General features: G+C 27.2%; 1 protein-coding gene across 1 annotated transcript in view; it reads left to right on the top strand.

The window, feature by feature from the left end:
• Positions 1 to 12,493: 12,493 nt before the first annotated feature.
• Positions 12,494 to 12,967, top strand: part of LOC102586013 (CBL-interacting serine/threonine-protein kinase 7-like) — a 2,042-nt gene continuing 1,568 nt past the window's right edge. The window contains exon 1 of the mRNA XM_006362108.2: positions 12,494 to 12,952. Coding sequence (XP_006362170.1) covers positions 12,600 to 12,952 — 353 coding nt within the window. The 5' untranslated portion in view covers positions 12,494 to 12,599. The remainder of the gene's footprint in view (positions 12,953 to 12,967) is intronic.

Below are 12,967 nucleotides of genomic sequence, written 5' to 3' on the forward strand. Positions count from 1 at the left end.
TAATAATATAGCTTATATGATCATAATTTTAGTATTGACTTGTTCCACAGCCAAATTGATAGAGCAAGTGTGCACCTTGTTTTTTGTTAGTAAACTCTACATTTAATTCTTAAAACGAACTTCTCTAGTTATGACTTTTAGAATATAAAACGTTAGACTAAAGTTATTTCGATACGTAAAGCAATGAAATAGTTGGAATAAGAAAAAAAATGTATTTGTGTGGACTCTGTACAAGAAAAAATTGAAATTGTGAGACACATGGTGGTGCAATTGCATGTTATTCTCGTTTTATTTTGATACCCTTTCTCTTGCATGTGTGCATGTATATATTGTTTTTTATCGCAAAAATAAGAAAAATATTTTTAAAAAATTAGTTACAACATTGGAGTATCATAGAAGGAAGGGTTTCGCATCTGTTTTAAAAGGCATTAGACGCAGACAACGAAGAAACTCTTTTTATTATGTTTAAAAAGCCTCTAGGCGTTATCATAACAATTTAGTGCTAGCATTAATGAAACCAACTCTAATGTAAATGTGTAATGCTGCATAATGCTTAAATAGATATATTACCTTTATTATAGCTAATTTTATTTTTTTTAAACCCAGTGTTTGGTATTTAATGTAAAGTTTTAATAATTTAGATTCACATTATATATCTAAGATCCTTTAAAGAATGAAACATTTTTTATCATAAATTTTAGAAGTCATGATGATGATCAATATCACTATTAAATAGTGTAGATCTTTTAACTCTTCATCTAAGTACTCTCTCAATATCTTAATGAAATCAATAATTTAATGTTATGAGCAGAATATTCCAATTTTCTTTCTCTTGGACCATTTATGACATGGACTATAGGTAAACTATAACAAATAAATTATTTCATTCTTGTACAATAAAAAATGTATGTATCTTTAGCTACTCCTTCATATATTATTTCTACTAAGTAAACTAACAATTCCAACAACTATTAGGTTGAACCGACGTAAATCCCTATTGTCTTTTACTGCTAATAACATTAAAACATTCGATATATTAGAGGTCATTTGGACATTGAAATGCTATTTGTCGGTTAACCCCTTGGTTCCTAGTGCCTTTCCTTTTCAATTTTCTTGACTTTTAATTTAGTATTTGCTGGGTAACGTCAATATTTTGTCTATGGCAAGATCAACGAGGGTGCTGGGTGATTCAGATTATAATTGAACATGATGCTTGTTTAATGGGTTTACTTAAGAAATAAAGATGTGCCTTTACTTCAATTATAAATTATGACATGATGGTGAACACTTGATTCTAACAAGTGATATCTGAGTCAAGGTCAAAAGTTCGATTTCTTAGAACAACATATGTTGCATGAGGCAGGTGTTGGGAGGGAGATCATTGGGTAACACCAACATCCTACCTATGACAAAGCGCACAAGGGTGTTGGGTTGACCGGATCAAAGTCATGATCGAACATGGTGTTTGCTTAGTGGGTTTAATTTAGAAATAAAGTTGCATCCTTACTATCGGCTATAACTTTTGACATGATGATAGGTGCTTGATCATATCTTTTGGTATCAGAGACAAAGTCATGAGTTTGATTTCCAAAACAACATGCATCTTGCATGAAACAAGTGTTGGGAGGGGGATTGTTAGGTAATGTCAACATCTTGTCCATGAGGGGCATGGGTTGGTCCAGGTCAGAATCATAAGCTATCAGTTATTGATTTTGACATGATGATAAACGTTTAATTCTAACCACGCTTAGCTTAATCAATAAATAATTATTATTACATTTCTACTATGGTTAATACTTGAGAAGAAATTTCATTCTAAACTGATAGACTTCCTAACAAAACCCTACTTTTTATTATTTACATACATGAATATCAAATTAGCCCTAGTTAATAGTAATTCATTGTCGTTTAACGTCCAAAGATTAACAGGTTGATTGAATAATAAAATTTACATCGATTAATTTAGCTAGTTAATGCTATTTTGATCTAATTCGTTTATTTGATACTCCGGATAAGCAACGAACTGCAAATGATTTGAGTTGATTTGCCTTTAATTAACTTCAAACTTTAATATGTAGATTTATTAATTTGTTAGTATTAATTAACTTATGCAAGTATGAAGACCATAGTGTTATAGGTAGAGCATTTTTAAATGATTAATATCTTAAGAACCATTTATTATTAATAAACTATAGTGTTAAGGAGTAATTATCACGATGTCTTGTCACCACTTGGTTGTTATATATTCACCAATAGCATCTACCATGACTATATCTTTTTTTTAGTAATGAAGAGCCTTGACTTTGACATGAAAAATCTAATACTGTCTCTTTATTGGCCTAATTAATGGCCCCTCCATTTCATGATTTTTTTTCCTCTTTAGATTTATAGTTTACCTATATATTTATTAATATTTATCTTTCGATCTGACTCGAATCTTCAACTCATAGGTGTTTAATTATTTGAACAAGTCTTACTTGTCCTCTAATTTCATGAATTGTTTTTTCCTTCCTTTTTTATGTTTTAAGAAAGAAACCTTCAAAGTCTTGTCTTACTATTCCTCAACTTTTTTATCTCATTTAAAATTGTAGATGAAATTTTCATCTCACACAACTCCTAAATAATAAAAGAAAGATAGAATCTCATTTTCCTTCTCGCTTATATATAAAAATCGAATCCATTTGATCTTTTTAAAAATTTTTTATTAATCTTTGACTTCTCAAGGTATTCTTCGTTAATGATATTAGTGATAGTGAATTACTAATTTTTTCAATGTTTTAGTTCTTATCCCCTAGAGGCCACTACTTAGTTTGAAAGACCATTGGTCATTATCATAATTAAAAAGTAAATTGATATTTAAAAAATAATTTTGCATACTTTTTTTATATTGAAAATATAGTTAAATATTTTTAATCAATTTTAATTTTAAATTATGAAATTAATATTATTTTGAAACAATTTTTTGAGTTTAAGTGATTATTAATTGAAACAAGAGGAGTTATACCATAATGGAACCAAAAATACATTATTTTTTTAATCCTTGCTACCTCCATGAAACCAACCTTTTATTTATTTATTTATTAATTATGCAGAAAACTTGTCCTCTATGAACGACTTTAGTCAAAATAAATATTATTATATTAGTCATCTTTTAGACACATTTTATTTCACAATTGTTTTTAGTAAAATTCATAGTATTATTTTAGTTGTGTCTATAATTGAACTAGTTTATCTCTCATCAATTATATGTTCGTTGTACAACTACAACCGCTTATAAACTTGAGGACCAAAACAACTCTGATAATTAAATTAAATGACTGATCGCCAAAATAAAAGAATATTATAAAAAAAAACATACTTTCTAGGAATATAATGTAGTGAAATTCCAACCACACAATATTAATAATTTAATTTGATAGCGACGATACATATATTATTGTATGTGCTTTAATTACATTTATTTGTTGGGAGGAGAGTAAGAATAAAAAGATGTTCGATAAGACTACAAATATAATGTAGTATAGCATTTTTTTTCGTAAAACCCTATTTTTGTGTCCCTTAACCACATACTTTTTTAGTTTTAAATTATTTGTCTGATTTTGATTTGATATAAAATTTATGATAGTAAAGAAAAAATTTAAATTAATTCTTGTACGGTCTTAAACTAAAGATATAAAATTTATCAAAATGTCAGTATTAATTAATTTTGTGGTTTTAAACATGTCATATCACTGTAACGTATCATGAAAGTGATTTTGCAGTAATTATTTATTGATAATAATATAATTGTCATTATATTATATTTTGTAGCAAAATAAATATGAATATTTATAACCAACACTTTATATACATATGACTAAAGATTTTAGTGATTGTGGAAGCGATGACATTAACTCAATTATCACTAAATATTTTTTCAGTAAAATACAAAAATAATATATTACAACTAAATATCTCTTTGTTTTAGTATATGTATAGAAACTTTGAAATAAAAAAAATGTCAAATTTTATTTAAAATAAACTATAAAAAAAAATAAGACAGATAAATTAAAACTAGAAGTATCTATTAGTTTCTCATATTTTGCCCAATTGCAAACAACTTTAGCATATTATTCTAGTCGTTAACGTCGTGGGTAATTTCATAGAAACCTCAAATGTCCAACCAAAACACCAATTGAGTTCCACAAATACAGAAGAAAACAATTAATATCCACCTAGAAAAAGTAGGAAGAGTAAACCAAGTAGCAAACCCTTTTAATTAATATACTATTCAACAACACCAAAAAAAAGAGTGGCATTGCTTGATGTTTGACCAGAAATCTCGTGTTTGAATTTAGGTATAGAAAGAATTTTATTGGATATGTCACCCTTAAATGGATTTTATAATGCACAATTTAAATTTAGTTAGGACTCCAACTGTGGACTCCATACACCGACTAAAAAAAGTACTACTCAACTTTATTCCTACTTCTTAAAAAAAATACTTTCTCCGTTCCTTTTTATATGTCATCTTTTTAGATTTTACTTGCATTAAGAAATTAAGTAAGTTTATAATTCTATTCTTATTTAATGTTTTTTTGAAGTCAACTTTTCAATAAATGATAAATAAATCTATCTTTTATTTTTAATTTGTTTGTTGAGATTTCTTTTTCAAAACCATATTTTATAATGTAATGCAATGGTGAAAGTAATTAATCAATATATGAAGTAATTACAATGAACACTAATTACTTGTTAATTTTCCTAGGTTGGTCAAATATCTATTTTCCAGACTAATTAACTATCAAGGGTATAATAGAAAGAATGGAAAAATCATTTTGGCCAGAAAATTTAGCCAGAATGATAAAATAACATATTTCACACTATGTTATTTTACCTTTTTGAACATTTTTACCTTTTTAACTTTAATATCTTTTAATTAAAAAATGAATAAAAATATCAGTTTATTTTAAAATAAAAAGAATATTATAGACTTTTTAAATTCCTGGTCAAATTCTGACCAAATTTTCTAGTCATTTAGCATTACTCAGAAAGAATATTGTAATTTATGCATTGATTTTATGAAATGACAAATATTGTGAATCAACTATTTAAAATAAAAATGACATATAAAAATGAACGAAGGGAGTACGTTTTTCAATTAGAACAATTAATGATATTTCCTTCTTGTTTCTTTCCAATCATTCACTTGCACACTTCTTTCCAAGAAAAATATTACCGATAAAAAGAGAGAGAAATATAAATAACTCAAAAAGAAGGATCATATCATTTAATTTCACAAGAAATTCCATCAAGTTATATAATAATACAAACTTCAGAGTCTTAATTAATAATTGCAACTAAATTCCACCAGGTTATGACTTAAAAAACGCACAAACAAACAAAATACAGTACAATTAAGAAGAAAGGAAAAGTAATTACTCCATTTCTATATGATTTGACTAATTGGCTCCCACACAAGTAGTATAGGGCACGTAGAATTTCGTGTGAATACCATCTTCCAAGTCTAAATACATCTGGGCGACTCATAGTGAAGTAGTAATGTGAGGGTAAAGAATCCTCGAAAGTGAAATAGAACATGAAATCGTAAGCTTTCAAGCAAGTTGAATTTACGGGGGAAAAAAATTCACTATTAAAAGTATTCAAATTCATAAATTTACTTCGAAACAAGGCTGGAATCAATTTGAGACTTGAACCTGTGAATAGTAGCCAATGGGTATAGTGTGTTTTCACATACGTATTAATATTTAAGATCACAAAATTAACAAATATTTTGATATATTTAATTTATTTTTAATTAAAATTTTCTTTTAAATTTTTTTATGTCAAATTAAAACTAGACAAATAAATTAAAATAGAGACGTATTTTGAGCAATTAAGACACATGGGTGTGCTACAAGTTGTTGGCTGTAGTAGAACCATGTGTCGACTGTCTCCAATAAAAAAGCCAAAAAATTTGGAAAAGTGGACACAAATAACGTACTCTAGAAGAATAGTTATATGGCCACCTGAAGAGACCCTTCATCATCACTTGCCTCACTTTTTTTTTATTTCATTCCTTATAAGATGATCAATTTATGGGCTCGTAATTTTACGAATGAAGTTTGAAAAGAATAAAATATACATAAATTTTATCTTTTATTTTTATAGAGGAGAGGTTGTTTTTTGATAAGATGCATGATCAACTCAAAAGAGAAGATATATTTGATGTAGGGTTATAATAAAAATATAGAAAAATAACAAGATATAAAATAAATAAACTTTATTTGAAGAATAAGAAACTATAATATTACTAGTAATAATAAGGTTGTGAGGAGATGAGGTCATGCCGCTGTCTCTTCATACCATCTAAAGGGCGATAAGCAATTGATTATATATTATTTTTCTATTTTAATTTTCGATCTTTAAATTCTATCTAAGTAATTAATCACTTTTCGAGTTATTCTTCAGTCTATTTTTATCTTTTCTAACTTTGTTATAGTCAATTTCTTACATCTCCGTACTAGCGCCTCTATACACTCTCTCCTTACATGTTCGAACTATTTCAATTTTGTTTTTCTCATCTTATCTGTCACGGAGGCCACTTCCATCTGATTCTCTATAAACTTCATTCTGAATTATACCTCTCTTCATGGGCGGAGCCAGCATGTCTTTAGGGGTTTATCCGAATCCCCTTCGGTGGAAAATATTACTATATATACATGGTTAAAATTATTTTTTAGATGTATATAATAGATGTCGAACCCCCTTCGATTAGTTCGTATGTTTACTCCTTCGAATTTTGAACCCCCTTATTGAAAATCCTGACTCCGCCACTGCCTCTCTTAGTATATCCACATATTCTCTGAGCATCTTTATCTCCCCTATATTCATTAGGGCACGCATGTGGCTTCTCTTTTTCATGATATATTTTTTTTTTCGAATCGAATTTACGTATACAATAATCACATTGAATATGTTGTTGATGTAAGAAGAAAAATATAGTGAGAATAGAATTTACATGGTAATAAATCTACTACTTAGCTGTACTGTACATACAATAATAATAAGAAATTAATAAACGTTTAAGAGTTAATAATTTTCCCAATCGTGATGATAATTAATCAATGACTAAACAAGATACATTCCATTATTAAAGAAAAATCCAAGAAATAGAACCCCCACTAAACTGGTGATAACTAAGTACACTTGATAGCTTACGTTGATTTTCCTAAGATAACTATTCTTTTGGCTTCTTTACAATATCACAAATAGTTCTACTCTATTTATATCTGTTTAATTTTATTTGGCTCTTATCATTATAAAAAAAAAAAGTTTTTAGTGACAATAAGTATACACATTAACAAAGAGTGCTTAAGCTTTTACCGACATAAGTTAATTGTCATTAGATTCAATGACGCTATAGACTTTAAAGACATTTACAAAAGGCGTCAATTGCTACTAAAGATCATTTTTGGTGTAGTCTATATTAGAAATAAACATATTTTAGTAAATTAAGAATAATTTTTTTACGTAGTTTTCATATATTCAATTTTTATGCTCAAATTCACAGTTAAAATACAGTTTCATGACTTTCGAAATCCAAATAATGCCACATAAATTGGGACATGGAGAATAATAATCAAACTTAGATTCTTAAACATGATTAATAGGATTTAATTAAATAAATTAAGTCCCTAATAAATAGTCTCTCAAGAAGATTTACAAGTTAATAATTAGAGTCAAGTAAAATGAAACGATGAGAATAATTATTAGAAAATGCATGGGCAAAATATATATATGCTATGCATATAAACTCTTGTAAAAACTAAAGCTATATCACCAAATTAAATGATACACACAAGATCAAGAGATATATCACGTAAAAGTGAAAGCAATGATATGAGTACAAAAAATAAGTATATTGAAGAATATTAGTATAAATATTATTATGAAAAGATTGAAAAATCATCACAAATATTCTGCTGATCATTTCTTTTCTATTTCAATTTCTGAATTAGTATATGATGTTTTTTGAACTTTCCATATGTAAAATTGGAATAGAAAAAGGAGCTAGAAACAATATTTGTTATGTGAATGACATCAAAAAATTTATTAAATGAATGAAATTGAGATAGTGATGAAATAGATCCCCTGAAATAAGGCATATGTAACAGCCTTGCATGTTAGTGATTTTGTCCGCTCTCAATCTAGATATACATGATTTTAAAACGTGTTAATTACTAGAAGGTAAGAAATAGTTACTTATTTACTCAATATCTTTACTGTATCTAATTTGTTTATATAAAACCTTTTATCCGAAGTTAGGGTATCATAAGCTAGTCACTATGAATAAGTTGCAATAGTTACGTTACAATGTACTTGAATGAACTTTACGAGATCGAATCTTTTATGGTTCCTCATTTATCCAAACCCTAACTAATAATTGTATTAGGGGGAAATAATTTGTAGTATTATGTTAATATATGTGCCATGCAAGTCGGCTCATCACTTTCGTCACTTTGCAAATGTGTTTCTTTGCAATTTGCATAATTTTTCTTATCTGTCTGTCAATCAAATTACTTCTATTGGGTGGGACAAAAAGAAAAGAAAGGAAAATAATTATTTAAAGAAAATTAAAGATATGGTGTACTTAATTAATTTAGTGATTTTAACTTTTAAATCAAGGAAAAGGAGAATTGACAGCTTTAAATAATCAGAAATAAATGCATACCGTCCAAGTATAATAATTACGTAATTTATAGTGGAGATGAGAATGATTTAGTTCAATTTTTTTTTCTTTGTCAAGTTTTTGGGGAAATTAACCGGTACATTCTCTCTTTCTTTTGTTTTCTAATTATTAGGAGAGTCAGATTAAATTTGAATTCACATTGGAAGCCCTACACTAAGAGGGGTAAAATGCTACAATTGTTTGTAATAAACTTTAAAGTGACGAAAATAAATTCCAATCACAATTTTTTTTTTAAAGAAACAACAATATTTTATTAATAAATAGTATGAAAACAATTTTGTCTTGATTCCTCTTAATTACTTCATGATTCGAACGCGGTTAGTAGATTTGAACTTCCTACATGAAATAAATTTGTGATTCTTGTTAAAGTATTTCATTATCAAGAGGAGTCTGACATATCTTAACCTCTTAATGAGTATCCCAATAGTTTATGAAATATTCGAGATATTTTTTCAAGAAAATATATTACGTTTATATAGGCATGAGCTAGGATTTATGGTAAAGTATCCTCCGAGATAGGGTTTGGATAAAGTAATCTCCAAGAATACTAATTGAAATAGAACTTGTCCGATAAAGTCCTACAAAATCTCGATGTCTAAAGCAATTTCGTACCCAAAAGGACTCAAATTTAACTCTAATTAAGGATTGAAAGATATTTATCACTCTACCACGACTATCAATTAACCGATACATTCTTGATAAAATCATAAGTATCAGATTTGAAGAGAAAAGATTGAACTTTTATTACTAAAATAGTTGGTCAATCCTTTTTCTTTTAACAATGTTCACCTTTTTCATTGATAAAATGATTTTGAAATAAGAAAGTACTAATATGTTGGTAGCTCCAGTAAATGGAATTATTTCTCGAATCTTTGAAATTATGCTACATAATTAATTAATCTCGAACCTTATTGTTCATTAATTTACTATTCACATTTAAAAAAAAAAAGATTTTTTATGGGAAAAATCATAATACAAGTGAACGTTGCAGTCTAGATGTCACGTAAGACAGTATTTTAGCTATAAATTGCATTTTTTTATTATAAAAACGTCGTCCTATTTTGAATCTTCAAATTAAAGTTGAAGTGTTTAACTAAAATTAATCCTATTCCCTTGAGCTTTTATCATGATATCATCAATTATACGTACTAATTAAGGAAAAATGTTAAGATGAAAAAACTGATCTATGATATGTAAAGAAAGAAAGACAAAATTTTCACGCTCTTAATTAGGAAATAATTTAAAGCTAGATTAATGTCGAAAAATAATGTATTAGAGTCTATTTGACATTGATGCTAAAAACTGCTTATTTTCATATGTTTTTTTATAAAAAAAAATAGATTTTCAGAATAGTGCTTTTAAAAAAATAATTTGTATTTGGCTAATTCATTTGAAAAATGTTTTTTATAAGCATATTGTGTTTGACTAATCTTTTTCAAAAAATGTTTTTGAGAGTCAAATTACGATAAAGGACAAGTATTAATGTACTTTTAATACTAAGATTATTTTATAGAGAGAAACTAGTTTAACCATCAATTACAAAAAAATAAATTAAATTTTTATTTTTATTAAATTAAAATATTAAAATTCAAATTTTCAATCAATATTATACATTTTTTGGAGGGTTGAATCTTTAATTGCTATTTTTTTCTTTTTTTCTAATCTTGCAAAAATATTGTTGTTACCTTTTTCTCTAATTCCACAAATTAATATGTAAAATAATAAATAAAATAATAATACATAAATGTAAAATAAAATATATAATTTATTTTATAAGAATAAAAAATAAAATGATTATATGAAATTAACCAAAAATATGAGATATCTTAATTAATAATTTATATAAATTGGAGTTGAAATATATTAATTTTTGCTTCTGCTTTTTGTAAGAAACATAAATTTTTAGTTTCTTCTCAATAGCAGAAAAACTGCTTCTACTTTCATTTAAAAGCAGTTTTACAGGTTTGCTAAACATCTATTTTTTTTGAAAAAAATATTTTTTTCTCAAAATAAGTGTTTCTCGGCTCTCAACATTAACCAAACACGCTGTTTATATTTTAATTATCTCATTTTTTGGGATAGTAATTCTATTATTTTAATATAAATGATGAAAATAATTCTGAAATCAATTAATACCTTAAATAAAATATAAAATAAATTAATTTTAAATTTTATGTCACGATTATCATTCTTATTTCACGTATTAAACGACTCTAAATCTTCCAAAAAAGAAAAGAAAAGTAAAGAGTCCAAATTCTTAACCCCTTTTTTCTTATTGCACGTCTTTTGCCGTCTTCCTAGAAGCGTGATTCATCGCTTAAATATTCGCATAATTAGCTTAAAAACAAGTTTAGCGTGTTTATAATGAAGACAAATTATCTTAATCACATTATACGTGAACCACCCTTCAATATCTGAATGATGAAACTTGTCTTTATTTAAAAATAAATATATATATGTATATATTTATGTAAAACACTTATATCGATAAAAATATTTAAATGGCGATAGCTGACAATAATGGTTGGTTGATAGTAAATGATAGTTAGAGTTATCTTATAACTGGTAGAGATGGTGGCTGATAATTGATTAATCATGGTGGTTGATGATAATGATGATAATTGGTGATATTGACTAATAATTATGATGATATATAATAAGATATAATGATAGTTGCGATAACAAATCGTGGTAGTTAATCATATGTATAGTGTTAGCTAGTATTGGTGTTAGAGGTATTTGAGGATCGGGAGGTGGACGAAGGAAAAATTATATCAATTTAAATAATTAAGAGACATTTTAAGTCTTTTTCGAATAAGTTTATTATTAATATGTTTTTGCAACATATTAAAAGAGGAAAAATATCATATAAAATAGGACAAGGAGAGTATATTTTTTCATATGTAAAAGTTTTTGAGTGGTAAATTTGAATACTTGAGTTTGAAATAATATGAAAATATTAGTTATTTAATTTAGTTGTATAGTTTTAAGCAATATTTCAATGACAAATTTAAATACTTGATTTCTCAAAACAATAATACATATATCAATTTTATTTTTTTAATTTAACCATGAAAAACGTTCATTAATTGGTTATATTTTCATTCTAAAAGTTCGAATCTAAAACCTTTTATTAAGGCGTAAGAACTTATCAAATCACTTTATGGTAAATAATAAACATAAGTATAATACGACAAATAAAATACACGTATTATTCATATACATCTTTTCTCTTACATATTAACTTTTTATTTAAAAAAAAGAATTCACATATATGCCTCTCTTTTTTTAGGGTTTTAAATTTGTATTTATCCATATTAAAACCTAATTAATTGGAATTCGCTTCACGTAGGGTTTATTTGAGCAAAGTGCTTCGTATTAATTTTTTTTATTTTATATCCAGGATTCAAACTAAAATCCTCTAATTAAAAAAAAATGTTTATATGCTATATCACATCATACGTCTATAATTCATATATATGTCTTGCATGTATTTAATAGAACATTCATGAATCATCATGATAATATGAAGCGCGATTAAATTTACTAGTAAACAGGAGGCGGTCAACTTATTTGCATAATATTATAAATTATTAAAAACGTGTCTTCATGATCATTTTTTTCTCTAGTCATACTTGTACACTCTTAAATTAGTTGTGAAAAAAATAAAATAAAAATTCTCTTAAATACCAAATTTAACAAAAGTCCAAAAATTAGAAAAATTGACAGATTAGATACAGCCAACTAATTTTCACTATAAAACTCAACCTTCACACCCTATTTCTTCTTACCTCTGTCACTAATCTTCTGCAACTTCCCCTCTCCTCCATCCGCCGTCGTCGCCGCCGCCGTGGTTGTCGTCGCCGGGATGGATGTAAAACAACCCCAACCACCTCCTTCCACCGTCAAAATCAGAAGAACCACCAGTTCCGACGGTAGTGGATCTGGATCTATCATTCTTGGGAAATACCAATTGGGTCGTCTATTGGGTCGAGGTAGCTTTGCTAAAGTGTACCTTGGCCGTTGTTTAGATGATAATACTGAAGTTGCTGTTAAAATTATTGATAAATCCAGTACTACTATTGATGCTTCTATGGAGCCACGGATTATCCGTGAAGTCTCCGCCATGCGCCGCCTTAATCACCACCCGAATATCCTCGAACTTTTTGAAGTTATGGCTACGAAAACTAAGATCTATTTCGTTATGGAACTAGCTCACGGCGGTGAGCTTTTCAC

The sequence above is a fragment of the Solanum tuberosum genome, unplaced genomic scaffold (assembly GCF_000226075.1).
Source record: "Solanum tuberosum cultivar DM 1-3 516 R44 unplaced genomic scaffold, SolTub_3.0 scf00384, whole genome shotgun sequence".
NCBI lineage: Eukaryota > Viridiplantae > Streptophyta > Magnoliopsida > Solanales > Solanaceae > Solanum > Solanum tuberosum.